Source organism: Lindgomyces ingoldianus (assembly GCF_010093535.1).
Source record: "Lindgomyces ingoldianus strain ATCC 200398 unplaced genomic scaffold BDR25scaffold_6, whole genome shotgun sequence".
Classification (NCBI taxonomy): Eukaryota; Fungi; Ascomycota; class Dothideomycetes; order Pleosporales; family Lindgomycetaceae; genus Lindgomyces; species Lindgomyces ingoldianus.
Window position 1 is genome coordinate 1,462,860 of NW_022985167.1, and position 22,828 is coordinate 1,485,687.

Consider the following 22,828-nt stretch of genomic DNA (forward strand, 5'->3'; position numbering starts at 1 on the left):
AATCCGTAGGCACCCTGAGGTCCAGTTGATCCGTGCGCAATCACGTGTTGCGGAAATAGGAACTGGGCCCCGGTTTCGGAGCGAGCTCAAGGTCTCCTAAGCGTAACATTTGATGCCTACCTCCCTAACAGCTGAATTTTCACTCGTAGATAAGATTAACTTGATCTTTAAACGTCTTGCTAGAATTAAGAAGAACATTGATAAGTTCCCAATTTTATCCTAAGTTACCCACTTGATTTATTCTAAATTATTTAAGAAGATGCAGTAGTCTCCGGGAGAAGTCAGCGTCATTTGACACTTTTAGAATGAATAGTAACTCCCCTAGCTCTAAATGTGAAAGAAGAATCCATTCTATTAGTCTCACCTTAGAACACTCGTTCAAAGGAATCTTGTTCATCTACCAATGTGACTGTGGAGAGAGAGGCTCAAGAGTTTTCTATTTTCTCTTCCACCGAGTCCAAGTCCACTGGCTAGCAGGAACGACGTGGTTAACCTTGTACTTCTCCTCTTCTCTTCATGTTTTTCTTATGAGGCCTCACTACTACTTGCGACACATCCACCTCCACTTCATTCTAATTGTTTTCTTCACCTCCTCGTAGAAATTCGTTGCTAATATATTATACCTAGGTAAGTGAAATTATCTGGCGCGCGGTGGGAGTATTAGAACTAGAGTTGTCCTTCGTAGGACTAGCTTTTCTTGCCTAGGCAGGAGGATTAACGTTTTCTAGGTTCATAGTTCAGCGCTAAAAAATTCCTGTGGTGAGGTGCAGGAATATTATGGAGGGGTGAATGCTAGGACGTTTTCGGGACGCAGTTCTAGTCTGAGATTATTATACTAAAACAAAGGGATGCATAAATTTTATAGAAGGATAAATTTTTAGCTAAAATAGTCGGGGGCAGACTCTAAAATAGCTTCTTAGATCCTCTAGTCATGGTACCTCGCACAGCCTCCATCCAGTTTACAACCCCCCTAGGGAATTCTTCAAGAGAGTATCTTGAGTCGGTTGCTAGCCGTGAGATAGCCTGGATCAAAACATCTGCAGATTCCTGGAAAGCGACTAAGAATGCATTGCAGTATACGAGTATAGAGCAACATTCACTGGAAGCCCATATCGCTTCTTTACAGAAATACCTGTCCATAATCCCCTACATTATCCCTAACGACTTTGAACTCGTCTTGCCTCGAATATGGCACCCAGATTTTCACGCTGGAAATATCTACATTGACGACTGCGGGCGAATTTCATCAATCATTGAGTGGCAAGGCGCGTGGACTACGCCTGTATTCATCGGTGCTAACCCGCCGCTGCTTTTAGACTATGGAATCGACATAATGATGAAGCTGCCAGACGGCTTTAAAGAGCTGGATGAAGGGACTAAGGACCAGTTATGACACCAGGTCTCCCAGTCTATCCTGATCATTCCTACGAAACACGGACTGGGGAGCAGAATCCGTTGGTGTACAAGATGATGCGACACCCGCACGGAAAACCGCTTAAGCAGCTTGATGCTTTTGCTGGAGCCTCTTGGGGCAATTGTCTTTACCCGTTGCAGGAATGTTTAATTTGTGTGGAAAGGTATAGATACTTGTCTAAGACTTTCACTCAATGCTTAAACAGCGCTGACATTCTAGGTAGAGGGTGAGAGCATTTTTATACTGAGCAGTTATGCCCATATCAATTCCCCGCAGAAGAGCTACGGAGGCATGATAAGGAGGTTAAGACTTTTAACCTAGTACATTTCTAGTGTTTGTGTTTTACCTGTTCCTTTATTTACCATTTGATTGACATGTTATTGACGTGACTGGTCGAATGCATGAATTCCCCTTTGTTTAAGAAATGGTTGGAAGTTGAATCTTAACAGATTCGCACAAATATTTAACAGTCCAGATCTATTTTTCACGTGCAGTGATAACAATTAGTTGCCAGGCAATAGAATAGATGCTAACCCATTAGCCCTATAAATTCGGTTTTCATCGTGCTTGCTAATTACTATCAACAATAGATAAATAGACGAAGAAAAATTCATTACAATGTTGACTTTACTTGGCAGACAGACAGAGTAAACAAGCTCCAGGATATCAGGAACAAGAGAGTCAAACGCTGTCTTGATGAAGAACATCTAGTGCTTGAAAGGACGGAATCGAAACCCTACCGCGTAATCCCATCAGCGAACAACACCAGCAGAATCTCCTGATATGGAGGCTGATTTCCTCAGAAGATTTTCCTTGGACGTCAATGTCCTATACGTTAGGGTCTAAAACAATACACATGCTATAAGGACCGGTCTCTGTACCACTGCGCCAACACAACCAAAAAGGTGTGAATAATCAACCAACAGTTGATTCTGCGTACAGAATAGTATATATATACCTGTCGCGCGTAAGGACCCTAGTACCAGCCGTTACGGGCCTTACGGTGCATTATCACCCTTTGTAAGGACTAGCAGCCTTACACATGCTATACTAGGCATGGGTAGACTTAGCCGCAGGGGCCTAAAATAGTACAACTCTAACTTATCTAGACCTAATAAGCAAAAGTACTATTCTATATTTAAAAAGAAAGTTTACATAATCACCTAGAATAATAACAACTACTTAAATCCTTTAACTAACAATATTTGTTTAGACAAAACTGATGTTACCTTAATCGATTAATACTTAGTTTTAATCCATTTCAAGGGCTGTTTTTTAGGGGGTTTTTATATTGTATAGATTTTACTCTATCGTGCTACAGAATTAAGGTAGGGTTAGGGAATTGAGGAAAGATATAAGGAAGAAGCTTAATGCGAGGAGCGATGCCCTGTGTAGATAAGTGAGAGACTGCACTAAACCTGAAGGGGGAGTCCTCGACAGAGATTACCGTGCTTTTGCGCTAGTGTCTTTGCCCTCAAAGCAGTGTCCTCAACGCCAGAGAGTGACACACAAGAATGCTCCTGGTAGTGCTTGACAAAGGAGAATTTTCAGCGTAACGTACATTGCCTTGGACTAATTTCTAATTTACACTTAAGTCTAGCATATTTACCTAGTACAAGATTGACAGATACTCTACTTACTTAGTACGCTTAAAGATTTTCTTGTTAAAGCTGTTCTCTGCTAGTGGCTGTTTGCTTCTAACGTTCAGCCTGAAGGAATCTTTGAAGCCTGTTGCTCATTCGCTTCTTAAGCCACGTCAGATTCAGCCAACAGTGACGTCGAGACGTAGCTTTGCCTAACAATATAAAATAGGGTCTTTCATTGCCTTCAGCTTCATGAAAGCCAGCGAATTCAGGGAAATTCTAACGAATAACGCCTCCAGCCATATCAGTCACTATAGCGGCCATCATGGTTCCAACTTTGCAATCCATGTTAACGATGTATGCCTACAGAATAACCTCTTGCAGATTGTTCAAGTTGTACTAGAAGCAGAGTACTTAAAATTTTTGCTCTATTTCCACTTCTCTTTTTAATAGGGAGTTAAGGATCGCACGCTTAGAAGCGTTCTTCTCCCGTCCTAATCAGGATGGCAGATGGCAGTCTCGGATTTCAGAAGAGAGTGCTTCTAAGGTACCCTTTCAACCTCATTTTCGTGCCAATCACCTGAGATGTGGTGCAAGAAGTTTCCTAGGACAATAACCTGGCTAGGCACCCACCAACCGTATCCTGTTCTCGTTGTAAGTCTAGGTGGTGTTGCAGCGGAAGAGTGTTGTGTTAATGTGCAGCCTTTAGGACAGCCATGATACAAAGTAAGGTACAGGCACTAGTAGATAGTGGCTTGGCCTGGTTACACTCGCAAATGGCGTGTCCCACTGGAGAGAATATATCGTACCTGTCCCAGGATTCCAGTGAAGTATGGGTGTTCTTCATCTACTTTTCCTTGGTAGCGAAACCGCCTTGCTTCCTCTTTTCGCGGGCGATAGCGTCCTTCAGGTCATTAAGGTTCAAGGTATCTTAGACTGGTGCACTAGAGTTGATGATATCTTGAGTTACGGGAACAAATTACCAAAGCAGAACTTTATACTTAGGTTTACGCCCGACTTCTGGGAGTTGTCTTGTGCGGTCTCTTTCGCTTCGTTTGATATTTCGGATCTGCAACTCAAGGCCGTCTTGAACAAATACTTGGAGAACTGCTTAGCATGTACTTTGCAGCAGCGGTAGGTTTCTAGAAGCTCGTTTAGCCCGTATGTATCTATGTTTAGAGCAATGCACTGGCGCCGTATGTGTCCAACAAAGCAAAGATGTGTGAGGGCATGGTCTAAAAGGCTGGATGCTTATAAAACTTTAAGCACGGGGGCTCTACAATGGAATACCCAATCAATCGTGGACCTGGCGTCCCACATACATCATGTCTACTCCAGGCTTACAAAAGCTTAAGATCGAAGCTTAAGAAAAAGCGAGGTGATCTAATTCTGAAGCCTAGAGAAATAGTGGAAAGTTCTTGGAACTGCCAAAGATGGTTTAGGCAAATGCTAGTTCTAAGTTCTCTGCAGGAATCACTACTTCATCGCCTATATACCCCTCAAGACTTGAACAGGCAATCGATAGTGCCGACAGCGTCAGGGTGGAAGACAAAGGCAAACTCTTAACTGCACTGATAATGCGTGTGCTTATAAGAAAATAGAAGAGTCTAGGGTAGAAAAGGCGCCACCTCCGCTTTTTTACTACTCTCTCGAGTAACATTGGGAATATAAAAGTAAGCCGAGAGGTTGCTTAACATCTGCGCTTGCTGTGGTGATGGCGACGATAGAGGCGAACGCAGTGTAAGGTCGAAATCAGAGCGGGTGAGGTGGAAGCCTTCCAAGGTTCACCGAAACTTTTGGTTACGTGAGACACAAAGGGAATTAGCCTTCCGAGGTTGACAACCCGGATTGATTAGGGATGGAAAATCTGACCAAGATATAGTGAGTACGGGAGAATTAGTAGAAGAAAATCTAGCCTAATTAATTCTTCTACTTAACCTATCATAGAAGCAGGAGTCAGGCCAGAGTCTCACAACAATTCCACTGCACCCAGGCCTTCTCCATTGCCATCATTGCCTAAGAATTAAATCACTACAATGCTAATTTCATAGCTAAAAACAGAGCTAAGTGATGAGACTCGAATTTGACGTGTTGTACAACAACGATGCTATGCTTTCTATCCATCTAGGACAGCCCGTATGCAAACACCCACGCTATGCAAAAAAACACACACACAAACGAACCATCTACTCTCATATACATCGCATCAGCTATCATTCTTCAGCAAGCCTCGTCTCCCTCCAAGATACCCTTCAGAATACCACTCCCAGGGCCCACGAGAGCAGCAGCCAGCTCCGTCGCCCCGACAGAGCTTGCAACACGACGATCTTCAACAACAGCGCCTCCAAATCCTCCGCCGCGACCCTTCTTCCTTGGGGTTCCGGCCGTGACAACAAGTGACCCTGCCTTGCCTTCTATAGCTGATATGAGCGAGAGTGTTTCCAGACTTCCGACAATGTCCCGGAATTCGGTGCTGGTAAGCGGATGTAGGATATTCTCTCGTTTGCACAGGGTGGTGTAAGCTTCAAAGAGGTCCCTGATGGTTGGTGCGGTGCTGTGGGCCTTCGATGGGGTTGCTAGCACACTGTCTGCCGCGGAGCTCCGTTTCTTCCTTTCTAGAGCTGATAGAGCACATAGGACTGCCTTTTGTTGAAGATTGAGGTTTTGGAGGCGTTGAACTGTACCGTTGCTGAAAACAGCAGCGGTGATTCGTGCCACGTGAGCAATGGTGGCTCGTGGTGCGTTCTCAATCGTGAGTTGGGTCATGGAAGCAGCGAGTGGATTTTGCGACTTGATCTTTGAAGGTGTTCGAATGACTGGTGAAGAGAGATTCATATTTTCGACCAGAGGAATCTTGGATGGAGAAGGTGTAGGAGATGGAGTAATTTCGGTTAGTTTCTTCGCGTATTGATCACGGGTATCAGCCTCGATAAGATCGATCGCTCGGCGGCAGATGTCAAATGCCTTGCGGAGATCACCAGACTGTGCTGCCACCTTCTTGGAGAGGAACTGGATGGCGGTTAGGTGGAGAAACGGTACATGGTTTGAGTCCGCAGGTAGTAAGGCCTTCAGCTTCGAAGTAATGACAGAAGCGATCTGAGGTGCAGTGTAGGGTAGGAACGGCAGCAGGTGGGGCTTGAGGCCACGAGCCTTTAATCGAGGTAGAAACCGATCCGTGAAATCGAGAGCGTTTGCAATGCCAACAAGAACAAGACCTGAAGAATGTTGGAGCGACCACTCGAAGATGTTATAGAGGAGATCGGTGTCAAGTTCTAAAAGGTGGTCCACTTCATCGAGTGTGACGACATATGAGGTCTTGCGTTGCATGAAGAGTGTCTTTAAAGCATCGACCTCCTGGCCTTCTGCAATTTCGGTAATATCGACGAACTCTTCTAACAACTTTCGGTACAGATCTACCGCATCCTTGACACTCATACAGTTAATGTAGCCAGTCTTGACACTCCCCGCAGACTTAATTGTGCCGCAGACTTCATTGACCAAAGCACTTTTTCCAGTGCCAGGAGGACCAGAGACGTAGAGGCAGCCAGACTTCTTTGCCTTAGTGCGTGTTGAGATGAATGCCTCGAGTTCCTTTCGCTCCTCATTGCGTCCGAACAATATTGCTGGCGCAGAGCCTCGGGCAAATACTTGGCGAGCTTCATTGTAGACAGTGGGAGCAGTATTGCGAGGCGTCGAAGGTGTGTGGGACGTTCGAGGTGTGAGAGGCCGCCCAGCGACAATGAGGCGATGCCTTGGCGTTACCGCGACCTTCTTTGAGAGCGCGTCCCGGTGGCGCGGAGTATGGGGCGTTGTAGCCTGGGCTGGTTTTTGTGAGACTGCGGCAGGTGCTTTCGATGGTGAATTAAGCTTGGCGGTTGACAATGGTAGTCGCGTCTCGGGGGAGCTGTGTTTAGCAGGCGTGGTTGCAGCTCTCCTTCCCCGTTTACTCGGTGGCTTCTCCTCGATTGGTTCGTCAACGTCCATAGCGTTGCCATTGACGGGGGCATTTTTGCTTGGAGTGACAAAGGGGTTCTCATTCTCAGCATCGTCGAGAATCACGAAGTGTGCCCTTCTTTTTGCGCGAGTTGCTACAGTAGAGCTGGCATCTGCAGGCGCTGTCAGTTTTGTTGACAGGAGTCGAATCGAGCGTCCATAGCACTTACCAGACGCATCTGCATTCGCGGAGCTGCGGGTTCTTTTTCCGAGAACAGTAGGAGGCATCGTGGGCAATAGGAAAGCGCGGTGGAGTGGAATTGGGACTCGGGTGGAAGGTGTGTTGGTGGGACGAAGATGTGAAGGAGCGTTCAGAGAGTCGGTCGCGTCCGTCGTTTTGACGCGCAGCAGCCACGAACCGCGTAAAGTGCTTTTAGCGCCTTGGCATAAATCTCCCAGCCACCAGCTACATGCCAAGGTTCCGGCGTCGCGATATAAGGCCCATCGCTGCTGTCTCTCTCTCATGGTGCTTCTTTATCCCTTAGACGACACTCACACAATCATCTCTATCTTCACAAAGACCGCCATTATTAGCATTTCCAAACCGCCAGACTAGCCGGACCTTTCCCAGCAGCTCTACCCAACTATTACGCATGCCTGCCCATGTTGTGCAATTAAGCAATCAGCCCAGAAGGTGGTTCGCCTCATGCTCACACAAGTTTGATGATGCGATTGTGACCTAGGGCGCCTCATAGAGCCGTCGCTGGGTTGTACAAAAGTGACGTTCTGTTTGCCTAGCACCGCTAGACTCCCCACAGCGATTTACCACTGTGAACTGTGTGACATACCACGCTCCCCTTCCCATGCATCAGATTCTGCAACATTGCCTCTTTGGATCTCACCGCCATTCCCTGTTTGCTTGCCAACCATGTAGTCCTGCCGCACGCGCCCTCATCAATTATTGAGCATGCACGGCAAAGATTGCGTATCGAGTCTGCCCTCACCAGTCCTATAAAAAGGTACAAGTATCAACGAGATCGAGGCTTGCACCCGGCTCTTCTCAACCCTTGCATAGTGCTCAATTTTTGGTCTTTGGCCACCTCTGTCACAGCTCAATTTTCACTCTTCACACACTAGGTTGCTAAGCCTGGAGAATGGCCCCATGGGAGACATGTCCGTACCCTTGGCCTTTTCCCGGAGGACGCCACTTCCATCAAGTTCTACCGGATTACCCGTGGCTAGATGGGGCTCGGTGGCTCCTTGGGCGGCGGCCGTGCTGTGAATGGTGCCTGGCCTGGAATCAGACGGTAAGCCGAGTCATGTTATCCAACCAGATGACAAGATTAACTTGACCTCAAGATGAATCCGCAACTCTTTGACGATCTGTTCCTGAGCCATCCCAACACCTACGAGCAGATCCTACACAGGTATTGTCGAATACATTACCACTACAAGGAGGGCTACAATGAGGATACATACAGTTTGTCCAGGGAGGTGGAGAAGATGTCGCGGCGTCTTTGGATATTATTCAAACAAATATACCCCAATTGTTGGCAGCTTGGAAGACTGGCAGAGGATTTGAAAGTCATGGCAACCGATCTGCAAGTCGGTCCCCGTCGTCTGCCTTACTACACAGTGCCAAAACCGAGGCACGCTCTGGGGAGGTTCTAGGGGCCTTGCTTCGGTGGACATCATTAAAGGATCCTATAAATTACCCCATCATTCCCCATCATTCTACAAATTCTGTATTGTGTTTTAGGTAAAGCAATAGAAAGCCTAGTAAGTCTCAACGCGGATTAAATGGGGAGTAAATCTGGAAGACCATACGGTATTTGGCATGTTCATCACGAGGAAGCGCAATTTACCACCCACTAATTCACACATAATTCACACAAAATTTTTGCAAAATAGAATCGTTAAACTCTAATAGGATTCTTGATTTATTCTCGACTCATCCGTAACTCCACACCTGCGCAAAACGCGAACTCATCATCCCATCATCTCATGCCCCTCCACACCCTTCCTAAGGCCTCATTAACCCCCACAACCCAACCTCTCCCCTCCCAAACCCCACCCTCAAATCTCCCAATCTACTCAACTTTCTCGAATCCAACTTATCCCTCGCCGCCGGCCCCAACACATCTTCGGTCTGCGCGCTCTTCAGGATCTCGCACAGTGACGCTTTCCGCATAATCGGGATATCTCGTCGTCTGTAAAAGCTGATATTCCAAGCAATCAGAAGCGATCCCAAAGCTAAGATAACAAGCGGGGGTATGAGAAGTAGTAGGGTTCTCGTGGGGTCGAGTTTCAGGGTAAGAGAGAGGGATGGCATAACAATAGGCTTTCCGTCGGCGAATTTATTCGTTTCGCCCAGCATCGATGCGCCAATTGATACTTGGATGAAGTTTTTAATATATGGAATAGTCCAGCCAGCGTTCGATCCCCCGTTTACCGATGTATATCTCAGGGGAATCCAGTCATGGTTGTAAGAGTACATAGGCTGCGCACCGTAGACACTTGCACCGTTTGCTACGGGCGCGACGGCGAACCAGAGCGCGAGCTCGTTCCAGGTTGAGTTCTTTGCCTCCTTGCCTCCGGGTTCTTGGAGACTTTTGATAGAGTTTATTGGGGTTGTGGGGAATGGGGCTCCAGATCCTACAGTGAGAGTCTCGTCGATGAGGTTGATATCGATTTCGCATGCTATACTGGAGATACTGACGATGGAGGCATTATCTGGGAGATTTGTCGTCGTCAGGCCGTCTTCGATAGTGCCGTTGAGCGCTGCGAAGATGATGGTCGCGCTCGTTCTCGTCGGGGAGTGAAACGCGTAGTCATGAGTCCAAACGGCGAGCCTTGGTTGATCCCGAACTTGAACTTCTTCGCTATGTTCGTGATGCTTCGTCCTGTTATGCGTAGCCATTTTCGTCTTGAATCGCAGATGCGTTTTCTTATCTGTTGGTTCTGCCTTCCAACCTTTGCAGGAGATATTCTGCTTGAGCATGACTGCACCTACAGTCATGTTACCCCGATCCAACAAACTCCGACGGTCAATAAACCAGTTGCGATATTCTGGCATTGGTTCCGATGATAGATTAAAGGCCCATGAGGTGTACAAACTTTGAGCGGCGTCGCGGCGTGGGCCCGGTGGGTTCTGCTGCGTAAAAAACACTCCGATTCCTCCACCGGGCTGGTAGACGCTCTTAAATTCGACCGACAGATTCCGTTGATCATAAACATAACCAACAAGTGGAGCACCTGAAAGAGGGGCCAGAGTGATGAGTACCGTACATAAGATAACCAAGGATGAGTCGAAATTCCGAGCGGCGAGTAGTGCAAGAGGAGACGACAGAATCGACCCACGACTAGCCTCAATGTACGTGCCCATTTCCCTGATGGTGAAAGATTGTTTATTAAGGAGCGGCCAGAGTGCCGATTCTGAGAATGCATGTGCTGCATAGGCCAACGCCGCAAGCCCGATGGCGAAAACGGCGGTGATTAGACCCTGAACTGTGCCGATTTGTCCGGAAATTAGATGGATGCGACGAGAAACATGGCAATCAACAGACCAGTCCGGACAATGTAGAACTTGATTGCTCAGCCAGGATGTGAAGATGATAACAGAGACAACGCATGCCAGACCCGTCGAAAACGCCAGAACAATTGTTAGATTATGTCGCAGGAAATGCCAGAATCCGCGTCGTGGGGGATTGGGGGAGGTGTTGTCGATATGATCGGAGCTGCCCATATTCAAGTATTTGTAGGATCTTGGAAATGGATTCCGTGACATGGTGGATGATACAAATGACAAGTGAGCATGAGGTCAAGACACTGAAAGCATACGTGTTAACTAGGTTTGAATCGTTCGTTGTCTGAAAGGTATAGGTATCACTCGCACCATAATGCCTATTCTAGAAGATGTTGAGGTTGATGTTCTCGAAGACGAGTGAGCTTCGTTCTGGAGAAGCACCGCCACCACTACATGCATGGCAATGTCGGCTTTCGATAAGGTGCATGCATCTCGCTTGACGTCTTTGTTGCTAATTTAGGCCAGCCCTGGTGACAACGCCTTTCGATTTTGTATTACGCAAGGCTTTGGAAAATCGAATCAGGGTGCTCCAAGTTCATGTCCGCCTTGCCAAGACTCATCTTTGCAGCTGAACAAACACATGATTGTCTCAACGTTACTGCATGCGGGCTTGAAACCATGCTTCGTGATCCGCGTCCAGTATTTGATTACTGTTCACAGAGTGACTGGCGGATTTGAAGGTTCTAGAAATCGAATGAATATAGACGAAATGCATGTCTACAGACTTGTTCATAGAATCCTCTGGACTGTAAGAACGCCATCTGAACCATCTTGGGAAGCAATATAGCCACCAGATTCTATAGTTTTCTGGAACATGTTCGACTCGTACTTTGCCGTGATCACGGTCATTCTCAGATCTGGCTCTTCACCCGCAGGTATGGGCGTCGAATATCCGGAGCTTATTGGTGTTGCCGTTCCTGAAGCCATTGGAGTTGAGTTCGTAGATGGCGGAGGTGCCTCGGTGAAGGTCCAGCGACCGAAGGCCCAGTTGAGGATGTACCGCGTTCGGCCGCAGACAGTGAGAGCGGAGGCCGGGCGGCCATCTGAGGATTTTGGAATTGTATTCGCATAAAGGACGCCCTTCATCCTGTACACTGCGTCTTTGGTGGGTTCCTCTAATAGCTTACACAGTTTGCCCACGTCTAGTCCAGTCTTTGTTGGGGAAGTCAGGGTTACTGACAGTACCTCCACCTCGCTTTGGTGGCCGTGGTCGTGGTGATGTTGCGACCTCGTGCCAATTCCTTTGGCCAACTTCGCATCTAGTCCGAAGATGATGTCCTTGTCTACCCATCCCTTGTCGCTTTTCGTTCTTGGAGTCGGAGGATCTACTTCCAGAGCTAGAATGGCGTCTTCAACATCCTCTAGCCTTCTTTCGCTGACCAGTTCCCACTTATTCAGCACAATCAGATCAGTGTAGCGAGCTTGCATTTTCGCAGTGACGGATGTATCTTCATAACCCTTCCAATTCTCCACGTCAATGACAGACATGACTCCGTCCAGTATGTACTTCCCAGTGCTTTGGGACAGACGATTGACCTCCATTGCAAGCGTGGCGGGGAAGGCAGACCCTGAAGTCTCAATTACGATTCGATCGGGGGTAACATCGCGCGCAAGGGTCTCGAGAGCGTCGGAGAGCTGCCCGACTAGGTTACAGCATATGCAGCCATTGAGCAGCTCTTGCACTCCAGAAATAGCGCTTGAGGTTGCTAGTTGTGAATCTATGGCGACATCGCCGAATTCGTTCTTGAGGAGGGCGAGTTTGTAGTTTTTGGGCAGCTGAGGGATTAAATTGAGGATGAGTGCTGAAGTGGACGTGAGCAAAGGAAAACGGAAAAGTGGTGCGACTGTTTCAACAACTCACTCGTCTTTCCTGACCCCAAGAAGCCTGTAATGATGGTGATTGGGATCATGGCGATTGCGTAAAGGAGTGAACAAGAACAGCAACCGTTGTTGGAGTGAATTGAGTTGTTGATGAGAAAATTCACAGCGAGCATCGGGAAGGCGTAGCCGCGAGTGGCATGTTTGAGTGCACGTGTCCGCGCCTGCTTCTCTCGATCGGACGCGGGGCGCCAATGACGTAGCAGATCCGATCGCGTACCCCCGGTGGGGAAGATAGCACAGAGCAAGCACAGCCCTTCGTTGTAGTAACACTACTGCATCCAAGACAGCCCAGCTTCCTGCACTTAAATACCTGATTTTCCCTTCATCCCCCTCCACTCTCAGCTTCAGACTTACCACCACCAAACCCTTCAACAGCCAGCAACGCCTCGTCCATTACAGCCACCAGTCATGGATTTCGTTAACAAGCTCACCGGCGGCGGCGAGCAGAAACACCAGCGCCAGCAGCGCCAGCAGCACCAGCAGAGCTCCTCCAGCGAGCAAAAGGAGGGAGGTGGCCTGTTTGGAGGAATTGGCAACAAACTGAACGAAGCTGCTGGCGGCGGCCGTGAGAGCGAGAAGAATGAGGACATGCTTGATAAGGGTAGGCACATCTGCTACCTCCCCCTTTCTCAGTTCCCCCCATTCTCAGCTGCCAAGCTTGGAGACTTGCTTTTGCTTTAATAAATGGCGTGACTGACAAGGTCCAGGTGTCGACTTCGTCCAAGAGAAGTTCCTTGGCCAGGGGCCTCAGGACAACGAGGTAAGTCTCCGACACTTTCCCTTACCGCCGTGATACTGAACGCTGAGCGTTCTGTAGTCTGCCGTCGAGCAAGCCAAGGATGAGCAGATCAGCGACTTCATCCGGAAACAGTACAAGGGCGCTATGGGCTCTGACCTTCCCGTCAAGGACAAGGAGACGAGGTTTGGTTAGAACGATGCGGTCTCCAATCATTCATGTCTATATCACTACCCCATTCTGACTGAGGTGACTGGGCGTTGCCGAGGGTACGACAACGAAACCCCTCAATAAATGCATTGATACCTGATCCCACTGCTGCATGTCAACCGCTCTCGTGACGCGCTTGGTGGAGCTCCCTGTAATAGCAGAGAGACGAGACCACATTGTGTCCCTAACATAGAAGCTTCGGAGCGTGGATTCTGGCAAGTGCCATGGCACCGCACATAATTAGCAGGTGCTCTCGTCCAGTTCGGCCGTCTTCTTCCGTAGCCGCGCCCCAGTCATGCTAATCTTGCTGGCCGAGATGAACGGATAGTCTTGGAGCTCTTCTGGACTCGCTTTCCTGGCCCTTTTTGGTGGGGGTCTTATTCCTACTCCTGACTCAAGGTTTGTATACATTTTCTGAGCATCTCCATCAGGCGGTTCTGCACAGTTCTTCCTCCACCAATGTCGGCAGCATGTCGGCCGGCTCCCCAGCCAAAAGGCAAGACCAGTCTGCGTCTGCCTCGAGTATCCACGACTACAAGAGCATCTAACGGGTAATGTCCTCCGCCCAAGGGATGTAACAATCCTAGTCTCACAAAATGGTTGTATTCGGGGCCAACAGCCTGGACGAGAGGGAGCGAAATCGATGCTGAGGTAGAGGGTACGTGGGTCGACGGATCGCGGCAGAGGACGAGGGCTTGCAATGAGGGGGCGATGGTGTACAGGTCCAGTAACTGAGAACTGTGCCAATGGTTAGTCTAGCACAACCGTCTCACCCGTCCTGAACAGGAAGGGGAAGCTATGTACCACAGGAGGTCGTAATGGAGATGGCAGTCGCCTTGCACACACAGCACCAAAAGGGAAGTGGCGGACGAATAATTGGACACGTTATTGTGCGGCTCAAGCGCACTGCCCTCGGCTTTAGGGAGCGTCGGCGATTCGAGGATGCTCTTCACATCCACAGGCCAGGCATCCGCGGGAGACACAATACCAATCTCATCCAATTCACTCTCCGTCTTCGTCTTTTTTAGCGTATCGCTCAGCGGAGACGCCAGTGGTGGGAGGCAGTCCGCGTCCTCCTCATCATCGATGAGGCGTGAGCGTTTGCGGTTCAGGTTCAGCGCTACATGCATGATCCAGGGCTCCGAGGAAGGGGCCACCATTTGCCAGGCAGCCAGCGCGCGTCGTGAAAGCGTGTGTGAGGGGGTGTGAAAGGCCGTGTCGTGTTCAGACACTTGAGTGATTCAGCAGGATACCGTCTCTTGTTGAACACCCCCGCCCGCCTGACTTTTCCAAAAGCCTTTCTATAACGGCTCACAAAGCGTCAAAGCTCCTTCCTCTTCAAGTTTCTAGGTGGCTAGGCTCTGGAACCCGGAACGTACGATACCCCGCCCTAGTTTACCCCGCCCTTGCTTGCCTTCCAAGGTACCGCCTAACGCCAACCTGCAACTCCAGCTCCTCTGCGTCCCATGAGCAGCTCTCGCGACCTTTCGAGCCGCCTGCGCCAGAATGTCTGGGATGGGACTATTCCGCTCGAGATCCGACTTCATTCAGGGGACTGCCGCACCTACGATGACTCAGATCCGTATTTGGTGGGCCGCTACTCACCTCTACCTACCGACTTGATACTGATATTCACCCTCACCCCAGATCCAGTTCCCCCGACTTTCCTATCTCGGCCTCCTTCCCCCACGCCTCCACACCTTCTTCTCAAACAGCCTGATATATCCTGACGTCTCGCCGGCCGAGGCCTGGTTGTCCTACGAGCATGTCCCGTTGAAGTGGCACTATCCTCTCGGCCTGCTGTACGATTTGTATTCTGGGACCGAACCCGCATATCCCGCCGCCGACGGGGATGACGCGGAAAAGAAGGCAGATGGGAGGAATGTGGGGGACGACGTGAATATTCCCTGGAGGCTGACGGTGCATTTCTCCGAATACCCGGTTGAGCATTTGGTCAAGCTTGATGTGGATGGCAAGCATTTGCATGATTTGTTTATTAATAGTGTTAAGGAGGTATGGTCCTATACATGGCTCAAACTAAAAGCGTTTAGCTGAAATTCATTCACAGGCCGACTTCGTCCGCAACGGCCACGGCCGCCCCGTCATGAACCTCAGCAAAGAAGACTCGACCCAACTCTGGGAATCCGTCAAGCAACACAGCTTCCCACTCTACAACCCCATCAACCAGAAGCTTCTAAACCCACCGGGTGTCTCTCTCCGACATCTACCCGTCAAACTGTACCTCCCGCACGCTACTTCTGATAGCAACGACAAGGGTCAAGCGCCGGGGTCACTGCGGGTCGTGCAGCAGCCGATTAACCCTGCACTTTCGTCGCGTAAGATGCTCCTTATTGTTGTTGGGATGTGAGGGAATTGGTGGCTAACAGGAGAGTACAGGTCAGCCGCAAACAATCGGCACTGCGCTGAACCAAATCATTCCGAGCCTGTTCCCCAGCAGACGGAGTCCGCTTCTGGCGCAGGCGGTGTTACATGGAGCCGTGCTCCCCCTGGGCACAAGCGTCGAGGAGCTCGTGCGAACGACTGCGTACTTAGATGGCTGGCTGCATATAGCGGTAGTTATGATGGCGTAAGGGTGTTCATGGCTAGGAAATAGCCTTCTGGGCTTGTATTTTTACTAGTGAGCTTTTAACTGTTCGAAACACGTGACTTATTTGCATCCGTAATGAAGCCCTCCTGAGTCCTGAAGGAAAAAACGGTGTCCATGTACTATATCGCACAGCCGCAAAAACGCCTGCCAAACACACTGAGGGAAGCTCCGACGCCAACCTACGAAACTTGAGTATTGGACACTGAAATCCCGGCTTACCTTGCATTACAGCGGGCACACAACCCCGTCACTCACAACTGCTCCATCCCATCAACAAGTCTCTCGAGGCTCTCTCCCGCACAATCTCCATCCCCATCCCCACTCTCTAACAATCTATTCACCATCTTCGACCTGGAAACTGTTAGCCAACCCACTGCTCTGCAATCTTGATCAGCCCCGAGTATACTCACAAATTCCCTAACCTACAACCTCTCATCCGCTCCTCCAACTCTCTACTCTTCACCCCCGCCACCTCAATAACGCCGTCTGGCACTCTCGCCAGTCTCGCTACATTAAGCCCATAAGACCTATGGCTCATTCCTTCCTCCACCTCGTACAAAAACACAACCTCCTTCCCCCCATCTCGTTCCTCAAACCGCATATGCACGTTCTTCAACTCCTTCCCTTTAAACCTCTCCTGTAATCGCGCTAGATGTTGATAATGCGTTATGAACAGCGTCAGCGACCTAATCTCACGGATAACATAGTCAAGGACTGCTTCAGCAATAGCTACGCCATCGAATGTGCTGGTCCCGCGACCCAGCTCGTCGAGGATGATGAGCGAACGCGGAGTGGCAGATTTAAGGATATCTGCGGTTTCGCTGAGCTCGACCATGAATGTCGACTCGCCTTTGAGCATGTTGTCGAAGGCGCCCATGCGTGTGTACACGGCGTCTAGCATGCCGAGACGGGCAGAGGAGGCGGGGACGTAGGAGCCAATTTGGCCCATTATGGCGATGAGTGCGCCGGAACGCACGTAGGAGGATTTGCCGCCCATGTTTGGGCCGGTGATGAGGAGGCCGCGGGTCGCGGACGAGGAGAGGTGGAGGTTGTTGGGGACGTAAGACTCGAGTAGAAGTTGTTCGACCATGGGGTGGCGGCCACCGGTGATAGAAACCTCGATGTCGGATGTGAATGTTGGTTTGACGTAACCGGGTTGGGAGGCGAGAATAGCGAGGGAGAAGATGGCATCCAGCGTTGCGAGAGCGCTTACACAATCGCGGAGTTCCTGGTACTTTGCGGAGATATCGTTGAGGAGGTTGATGTATGCTCTCTCGCACGCCCCGGCAAGGCTCTCTTTGTGTTGATCCCGCTCTCGGATCATCCTTTTGACCTCTGGTGTATGGAATCGCTTCACTGCTTTCGTCGTACTCATCTGCGTCCAGCTTGCTGGCACCTTGTTCAATTCATCCTTGTTGTTCTTCACTTCGATCAAATACTCTATTCCAGCGACTGTGACATAATTCACCTTACTCTTCCGCAGTTTCTCTGCGGCGACTTTCCTGTGCGCTTCAAGGTCGTCTTCGACAGATGCAATCGACAACTTGTAATCATTGATATCTTCTGCTTCATGCTCTTCACGGAAAAAGGTGTACTTATCGTCATCGCGGGCGGCTTGGGGATTGATCTTCTCGAGAATGTTCGTCACGTCCTGGTAAATCTTTGGAATATTGCAAATCGCTTCATTAAGCAACGGCGACGAGAAGCCAGCGTCTTCGGGACCTTTAACAAATGCGTATTCGTTGGAGATGGCTTGGAGGGCTTGAAGAGCGGTGAGGAGTTCGGGACGAGTGCATTTCCTGTAGTAAATTCTGATCAATACCTTTTCGAGGTCTATCTTGACTTTTCCAAGGAGGAACTTTAGTCTGTCGACGTGGGTGGTGTTCTCCCTCTCTTTTAGCTCCTCGACAGCTGCAATGCGTTCTTCTAGTCTCTCTTTGTTGATCAATGGCCGTCCAACCCATTTCCTCAACATTCGTTGTCCGAATCGCGTCTGCGTTCGATCCATCGTCCAGAATAGGCTGCCTTTGGATGTGTAGTCTGTCTGATTCTGGTAAATCTCTAGACTGGACAGCGTATTGCCGTTCAAGAGCATGTATGACCGCGCACTGAAGGGCTGGAAGTACTTTGTGAGGTCGAAAACATGCTCCAATCCGTACTCACTAAGATGTGTTATCATGGCTGAAAGACAGATTGTGACATGCTCGGAGAGTTGGTGGACTTTGTCGAGGATAGCACCTTGCTTGTCGGATTCGGCGTCGGAGCTTGACTTCATCTTGTCGGCGTAGAAGTTTGATATATGGCTGTAGGCTTGAGCGGCCATCGTCTTGTGCTTCTCTAACCTCTCAACGCGTGCCCTATCACCAAAGACATTCGTTTTGCTGGCTGACAGATGCTCAATGAGTTTGTCTGTGGCTTTAGACAGATCTCCAACGATCAGAAACTCGGCTGGAGCAATGTGAAGTAGCCGCGTCTCAATATCGCTCCTCATGAACCCGTCTTCAAAATCGTCGTAGATGATATCACCTGTCGCAGGCTGTACGGCAATAAGGCCAACATGGACCTTCTCATCGGTACCCCACCCTTTGGCATTGGTCTCGGTGAGACAAAGGAGGTATCCAGTGGATTGTGCACCGGGGTTTGAAGAACCGTTCAACGGTTGCAGCCCTTCCACATCATCGACATAAGTTCCTTTCGTGTACAAGTTTGTGAGTTTGCGCTCGAACGGGGCGTTCCTGTTGTCTCCGACCGCTTTCAATGCTGCCGTTTCAATTTGCCTTACCACACCAACTTTATGATTCGCTTGAACGAGCCGTTTCACGTGGACCTGAAGGCGGTGAACGGGGAAGCTTGCGGAGGCGAATCTACTGAGATGTGCTTCAGACGGATCTAATTACATTAGCGGGGCGTCAAAGCACTGATGCATGGGCAGTCAACTCACGTTCATCATATCTGAATTTCCCCGGGATACAGAAAATTCCGAGCTCCTTCGAAGCAATCCTGGCATCCTCTCCATAGATCTGGAACTTGTACCCAACTTCCGTGATGATGATAGTATCGAGATGCTTTCGCTTGATCTCCAGGTATTGCTTGACCATGGGCGTGAGCTTCGCAGGCGCTTTCTTCGTAGCTGCACCTTTCTTGCCTTTTGCAGATTTTGGTGTAGGTTCCCCGGCGTCTTCTTCATCGTCTTCGCCGTCTTCGCCCTCTGCAGCCTCCTCCGAGCCGGCCTTATTCCTCCTCCTAAGCTCCACAAAGCTGTCCGGTTTCCCGAGTTTCTTTACAAATTGTTGGTGTAGTTTCTCCTTCCTTTTCTGGGCGGCAGCGGCATCCTCCTCATCCTCTGCTTCATTCTCTTCAGTCGCTGCTGGGGAGGACGAAAAAATATATTTCGACGTCCGATTTAAGATTTTAGGAAGCTTTCCAACATTGAGCCCAATGGCAGATGCTTGTACTAAAGAGGTATGGTGTCCGGTATTCCCATTGTCTTCGATGTGCCCGTTGCTGGCTATGCTTCGGGCCCGCTTCGGTACTGGGGAAACCACTCCCATCTCCTCATCCTCTCCCTCGTCGAGAAGGACGCGCTTCCTTCGCGATACAACAGTGCGTTGTATGGGGAGATCATCTTCGTCAGAGCTAGGCTCTTGGGTCGTGTGGTTTGCTTCATTCGTGATCGCCGGTGCTTGGGGGGGAAGGTTGGTGACAGTAGATTTAACGGTTTGCGAGGGCTTCGGGGAGAAGAAGCTAGAGATGGATTGCTGCTTCGTCTTCTGAGACGAGCTCAGTTGCGACGAACTTGTTTTGGGCACCATTGGGGCTTGCGGGGAGTTAGCGAATGGTCGTGGTTGGGAACGGAGGTGTAGGCGAGGTACGCGTGAGTAGGCGATGGGCGACGCGAGCTTTGACATCACGCAGTCACGCTTTCCATTAATGCGCAGCTCAAAAAGTGACAATCAAAATGCAATTATGAATAGCACAACCCATATTCATGTTCGAGGACACATATTAAATGACAAAACTATGGAAACCGCGCTATCTTGCTTGCGGTGCTGGATAATATACTGTATGGTCCCAAATCATCTTGGAGGGATGCAGAGATCTCGAGGTACCTGGCTTTACGGAAATCGTTAGCACTAAAGATTGCTTCTATGAGGCAATGGAATCTGTTCGGCTCTAAGTATCGATTGCCAAGCGTATGAGGTCCATGGTATCATCGGACGGTAAGGTGCGCGGCATGCCGTTTGCTGGTGAGCTGCTCGATGAGTTGCTTTTTGATGACGAGCATTCTGGGGGTGAAGATCTATCATCTGCATCCGCCGCCGTTTCCTCAGATCCTAGTGATAGGCGTGCGAGCAAACCCAGAAGGGCGTGACGACTACTCTGATGTGTGATGGGATCTTGTCTTCTCGGAAGTCACCGAACGTCCGCAAGTAACGAAGAAATTGGGACTCGTTTCCTCGTCCATTCTGCGAAATCAGATAGACGGATACCACCTCTTTCAGGTGTCAGATCGCTCTGAAAGATTATATCTGGGTGATACACAAGTTCACCTTCCCAAAGGTCCTCATCTTTTACCTCCCATTTCCTTGAAGCTCTTGACCTCAAATCTTTCCTGCTTGGAATTAGGTCTCCTGGAAAGGGCTCCGTTGTGCATTGGATGGTATACAGAAGATACAGTGTCATTGTTGGGCATTCGGACGGAGAGGTAGGGGCTTTGATTTCCAAGGCAAACCGGCTGAACCAGTGGCTCCGCAGGAACATTAGAGGAATGTCGTATAATGCATCCATAGTAACTCCGGGTGGTTGTTCCTGGTCAAATACCACCTCTAACTCTGATGAAGAGTCACCTTCTCGTGTATGACCGCGCGAGACCACGGATAGCTTCTTCGGTGGAGGTTGGATTAAAAACATTCGTCTCCAGGATGCATCCGGACGTAAGAATGCCCACTCCCTCCTTGGAGTAGAGGTCCAATCCAGGAGCTCCAGGCTGTCGTACGTTGGTAAACCCCAGCGGTCCCCATTAGGAATGATCAGCCACGGAAGAAACGGAGTCTGGAGAAGGGGATTGACAACCCAGCTTTCCGATTTCTCCATAGGCATAGGCTGGAAAAAAAGGGCTTGCTGGAGCGCCGGGGAAGACTGTATCACGTTTTGTATGTTGCGAGAGATGCGCTGTGCTTGGAGGAGGTCCGTTCCTGGAAGTTGAAGCAAGATCGCTTCAAGTAGCTCGCAAGTACTGAAGACTCGCGTACATGCCGATGCCATGGTGGCTTCTACGACGAAATTAATTTGAGGGAATGTTCAGGAAAAGTGGTGGAATGATGATGCCTTCCTCGATTGACAACTTCCGAGTCGGAGCGGACCTATATTGATAAGATATATGCTAACTAGAATAGGCTAACGTGACTTGGCGTTATTCTGCATCCATTGATGGATGCCACCATTCTTCCCTTCCATCATCGACATCAGCAAGCGAAAACGACTTACTTCACTCTTTGAATATGTCCCCAACATTCCCCCAGAAAAGCTGCTCAGAGTATCACGCTCGTTAAGTGGAGCCTACCAAGATAACCCCCTTGCATTGCAGTGTGATGCTGCTGCCTTCATATACTTCCTCTGTCACTCTTCATATGACATCGAAGCCCACACTTACTTCTATTTCGCGTTAGAAAATCAGGTAAGTCACTTTTACTGTCATGAGAGAACCGAATCGTTGGTAGTTACAGGAATAGATAATCACGCAAACACCGTTCTTACTGATGTGAAATGGGCGCCCAAAAGGACCTCCAGAACCAATCTAAGAAGGTCACCATCTCGGAGCTCCCTTGTTTACTCGTTCCTGTAAAGACATGCTTTCAATTGGCTCCTTTTCGCGGTGAATTGGGAGAACAGAAGAATTGATATCTTGAAAGCAAGAATCCATTCGCAGTATAAGAGTAGTTTACCCTAAGCCTGAGCTAACGATTAGGACAACTCTGTGGCTTTTCGCCGCGCCTACAAATCTGAGAAAAACTGAACATGTTGGCTCACCGTCACCGACGAGATCCATAACTCGGAGGGGACTTTTCGAGACGGTATGTATTTTAATCTCTTTCACATGGGGAAAAATTACGGGCGGATGGGCACAGGATTTTAAAATCGACATTATATATATTTAACTAGAGTGGATATGTTTAAAGTCCCTATGATAAGGGTTTAAAAATACAGTAACCTTTTAATATCCCGTGCCAGAAGTTTCCAACATATCAAAAGGAGGCCAGGATGTGCTGAAAATTATTTACCCTTTCGGTTGTTTTATCGTTGGTCATATAACATCTCTGTTTTGACACCGGCGTTCGTCCTTGATCTAATATCCTGTCTTTGAAATGTTATGAATCAACACCGGTGCTACTCGTATTCCTCGGTTCGACATTGTTACTGTCACCTAGGCATGTCCTTAGCACGATACCGCCGCCATTGTCAGTCATAATTGACCCGTACCTCTCTTAGTACCCCCGCCTGGCGTGTGTGTTGGAGCTCCACCACCTGCTGTGAAGCGATCCTCGATGTTCTGCACTTCTCTCGTTTTGTAGGGATTCGGGAACCAGTACTGCCGCATCCAAAGGTAGTAGGAGAAGCCGAATATGCCGCCGGCGGCGAAGATCTTGGGGATGGAGGTCTGTCCGACTGGCATTTTGAATGTGGTTCGATCGGCCGTTGAAAAGAGGTGATTGTAGAGGTGTCGGAGGGGAGAGGGGGGGATTGAGCGGCGTGAGGGCTTCAGAGAGCAGTCACGATGCAATTAGAGCTCTATATGCCCAGTCAGCCAGCCCCAATTAAGCAGGCGGGATCAACGTGCTGGTGAATATGGGCGTCATGGTGATGTTGAAGACGAAAA

The 22,828-nt window shown here is 49.3% G+C and overlaps 13 protein-coding genes across 13 annotated transcripts; 5 read left to right on the forward strand and 8 right to left on the reverse strand.

Annotated features, from left to right (window-relative positions):
- Nucleotides 1–931: 931 nt before the first annotated feature.
- BDR25DRAFT_215080 (uncharacterized protein) lies at nt 932–1,393 on the forward strand (the record flags this gene model as incomplete). Its single annotated transcript, XM_033684825.1, has 1 exon — nt 932–1,393. One exon carries the CDS (start codon nt 932–934, stop codon nt 1,391–1,393), a length of 462 nt encoding a protein of 153 aa, XP_033551699.1.
- A 31-nt stretch (nt 1,394–1,424) lies between these two features.
- BDR25DRAFT_351362 (uncharacterized protein) lies at nt 1,425–2,423 on the reverse strand (the record flags this gene model as incomplete). Its single annotated transcript, XM_033694838.1, has 7 exons — nt 1,425–1,539; nt 1,605–1,695; nt 1,800–1,891; nt 1,949–2,121; nt 2,150–2,242; nt 2,284–2,372; nt 2,408–2,423. 7 exons carry the CDS (start codon nt 2,421–2,423, stop codon nt 1,425–1,427), a joined length of 669 nt encoding a protein of 222 aa, XP_033551700.1.
- A 373-nt stretch (nt 2,424–2,796) lies between these two features.
- Nucleotides 2,797–5,024, forward strand: BDR25DRAFT_351363 (uncharacterized protein; the record flags this gene model as incomplete). Its single annotated transcript, XM_033694839.1, has 15 exons — nt 2,797–2,813; nt 2,855–2,896; nt 2,928–2,966; nt 3,123–3,191; nt 3,246–3,384; nt 3,474–3,566; nt 3,595–3,680; nt 3,725–3,907; nt 3,946–4,131; nt 4,179–4,230; nt 4,264–4,411; nt 4,468–4,580; nt 4,725–4,801; nt 4,854–4,882; nt 4,945–5,024. 15 exons carry the CDS (start codon nt 2,797–2,799, stop codon nt 5,022–5,024), a joined length of 1,353 nt encoding a protein of 450 aa, XP_033551701.1.
- A 193-nt stretch (nt 5,025–5,217) lies between these two features.
- Nucleotides 5,218–7,267, reverse strand: BDR25DRAFT_340547 (cell division control protein Cdc6; the record flags this gene model as incomplete). Its single annotated transcript, XM_033693512.1, has 2 exons — nt 7,161–7,267; nt 5,218–7,103 (listed from the first exon to the last, which is right to left on the reverse strand). Exons 1-2 carry the CDS (start codon nt 7,216–7,218, stop codon nt 5,218–5,220), a joined length of 1,944 nt encoding a protein of 647 aa, XP_033551702.1. The 5' UTR covers nt 7,219–7,267.
- A 1,248-nt stretch (nt 7,268–8,515) lies between these two features.
- Nucleotides 8,516–10,866, reverse strand: BDR25DRAFT_332172 (uncharacterized protein; the record flags this gene model as incomplete). Its single annotated transcript, XM_033692724.1, has 2 exons — nt 9,069–10,866; nt 8,516–8,609 (listed from the first exon to the last, which is right to left on the reverse strand). Exons 1-2 carry the CDS (start codon nt 10,715–10,717, stop codon nt 8,516–8,518), a joined length of 1,743 nt encoding a protein of 580 aa, XP_033551703.1. The 5' UTR covers nt 10,718–10,866.
- A 135-nt stretch (nt 10,867–11,001) lies between these two features.
- Nucleotides 11,002–12,487, reverse strand: BDR25DRAFT_255348 (cobW-domain-containing protein). Its single transcript, XM_033686350.1, has 2 exons — nt 12,378–12,487; nt 11,002–12,318 (listed from the first exon to the last, which is right to left on the reverse strand). The coding sequence occupies exons 1-2, from the start codon at nt 12,424–12,426 to the stop codon at nt 11,246–11,248; spliced, it is 1,122 nt and encodes a 373-aa protein (XP_033551704.1). The 5' UTR covers nt 12,427–12,487; the 3' UTR covers nt 11,002–11,245.
- A 120-nt stretch (nt 12,488–12,607) lies between these two features.
- Nucleotides 12,608–13,442, forward strand: BDR25DRAFT_280457 (uncharacterized protein). Its single transcript, XM_033687814.1, has 3 exons — nt 12,608–12,998; nt 13,105–13,157; nt 13,215–13,442. Exons 1-3 carry the CDS (start codon nt 12,806–12,808, stop codon nt 13,326–13,328), a joined length of 360 nt encoding a protein of 119 aa, XP_033551705.1. The 5' UTR covers nt 12,608–12,805; the 3' UTR covers nt 13,329–13,442.
- Nucleotides 13,432–14,863, reverse strand: BDR25DRAFT_255355 (uncharacterized protein). Its single transcript, XM_033686351.1, has 2 exons — nt 14,148–14,863; nt 13,432–14,081 (listed from the first exon to the last, which is right to left on the reverse strand). Exons 1-2 carry the CDS (start codon nt 14,501–14,503, stop codon nt 13,727–13,729), a joined length of 711 nt encoding a protein of 236 aa, XP_033551706.1. The 5' UTR covers nt 14,504–14,863; the 3' UTR covers nt 13,432–13,726.
- Nucleotides 14,315–16,022, forward strand: BDR25DRAFT_280463 (autophagy protein 5). Its single transcript, XM_033687815.1, has 4 exons — nt 14,315–14,932; nt 14,991–15,356; nt 15,412–15,679; nt 15,741–16,022. Exons 1-4 carry the CDS (start codon nt 14,810–14,812, stop codon nt 15,932–15,934), a joined length of 951 nt encoding a protein of 316 aa, XP_033551707.1. The 5' UTR covers nt 14,315–14,809; the 3' UTR covers nt 15,935–16,022.
- Nucleotides 16,023–16,202: 180 nt separating this feature from the next.
- Nucleotides 16,203–19,763, reverse strand: BDR25DRAFT_280464 (DNA mismatch repair protein MSH3; the record flags this gene model as incomplete). The annotated part of the gene is made up of 3 exons (XM_033687816.1): nt 16,203–16,302; nt 16,362–18,840; nt 18,893–19,763. The coding sequence occupies 3 exons, from the start codon at nt 19,761–19,763 to the stop codon at nt 16,203–16,205; spliced, it is 3,450 nt and encodes a 1,149-aa protein (XP_033551708.1).
- A 167-nt stretch (nt 19,764–19,930) lies between these two features.
- BDR25DRAFT_301471 (uncharacterized protein) lies at nt 19,931–21,275 on the reverse strand. Its single transcript, XM_033689581.1, has one exon. The coding sequence runs from the start codon at nt 21,049–21,051 to the stop codon at nt 20,365–20,367; it is 687 nt and encodes a 228-aa protein (XP_033551709.1). The 5' UTR covers nt 21,052–21,275; the 3' UTR covers nt 19,931–20,364.
- Nucleotides 21,249–22,087, forward strand: BDR25DRAFT_351369 (uncharacterized protein; the record flags this gene model as incomplete). The annotated part of the gene is made up of 7 exons (XM_033694840.1): nt 21,249–21,302; nt 21,348–21,454; nt 21,487–21,632; nt 21,672–21,756; nt 21,799–21,879; nt 21,920–21,971; nt 21,995–22,087. The coding sequence occupies 7 exons, from the start codon at nt 21,249–21,251 to the stop codon at nt 22,085–22,087; spliced, it is 618 nt and encodes a 205-aa protein (XP_033551710.1).
- Nucleotides 22,086–22,810, reverse strand: BDR25DRAFT_255365 (uncharacterized protein). Its single transcript, XM_033686352.1, has 2 exons — nt 22,432–22,810; nt 22,086–22,375 (listed from the first exon to the last, which is right to left on the reverse strand). Exons 1-2 carry the CDS (start codon nt 22,622–22,624, stop codon nt 22,320–22,322), a joined length of 249 nt encoding a protein of 82 aa, XP_033551711.1. The 5' UTR covers nt 22,625–22,810; the 3' UTR covers nt 22,086–22,319.
- Between the last annotated feature and the right edge of the window lie 18 nt (nt 22,811–22,828).

What these genes read in the sequence shown, in the direction of transcription:
- BDR25DRAFT_301471 (XM_033689581.1), bottom strand. Translation starts at nt 21,051, where the DNA reads ATGCCTATGGAGAAATCGGAAAGCTGGGTTGTCAATCCCCTTCTCCAG.
- BDR25DRAFT_280457 (XM_033687814.1), top strand. Translation starts at nt 12,806, where the DNA reads ATGGATTTCGTTAACAAGCTCACCGGCGGCGGCGAGCAGAAACACCAG. An exon ending in TGAGGACATGCTTGATAAGG is followed by an intron (nt 12,999 to 13,104) that starts GTAGGCACATCT and finishes GACAAGGTCCAG; the next exon opens with GTGTCGACTTCGTCCAAGAG. An exon ending in AGGGGCCTCAGGACAACGAG is followed by an intron (nt 13,158 to 13,214) that starts GTAAGTCTCCGA and finishes AGCGTTCTGTAG; the next exon opens with TCTGCCGTCGAGCAAGCCAA.
- BDR25DRAFT_280463 (XM_033687815.1), top strand. Translation starts at nt 14,810, where the DNA reads ATGAGCAGCTCTCGCGACCTTTCGAGCCGCCTGCGCCAGAATGTCTGG. An exon ending in TTATTAATAGTGTTAAGGAG is followed by an intron (nt 15,357 to 15,411) that starts GTATGGTCCTAT and finishes ATTCATTCACAG; the next exon opens with GCCGACTTCGTCCGCAACGG. An exon ending in TAACCCTGCACTTTCGTCGC is followed by an intron (nt 15,680 to 15,740) that starts GTAAGATGCTCC and finishes AGGAGAGTACAG; the next exon opens with GTCAGCCGCAAACAATCGGC.
- BDR25DRAFT_255348 (XM_033686350.1), bottom strand. Translation starts at nt 12,426, where the DNA reads ATGATCCCAATCACCATCATTACAGGCTTCTTGGGGTCAGGAAAGACG. An exon ending in CTTGGGGTCAGGAAAGACGA is followed by an intron (nt 12,319 to 12,377) that starts GTGAGTTGTTGA and finishes CGTCCACTTCAG; the next exon opens with CACTCATCCTCAATTTAATC.
- BDR25DRAFT_255355 (XM_033686351.1), bottom strand. Translation starts at nt 14,503, where the DNA reads ATGGTGGCCCCTTCCTCGGAGCCCTGGATCATGCATGTAGCGCTGAAC. An exon ending in CTCCATTACGACCTCCTGTG is followed by an intron (nt 14,082 to 14,147) that starts GTACATAGCTTC and finishes CCATTGGCACAG; the next exon opens with TTCTCAGTTACTGGACCTGT.
- BDR25DRAFT_255365 (XM_033686352.1), bottom strand. Translation starts at nt 22,624, where the DNA reads ATGCCAGTCGGACAGACCTCCATCCCCAAGATCTTCGCCGCCGGCGGC. An exon ending in AGGCGGGGGTACTAAGAGAG is followed by an intron (nt 22,376 to 22,431) that starts GTACGGGTCAAT and finishes GGACATGCCTAG; the next exon opens with GTGACAGTAACAATGTCGAA.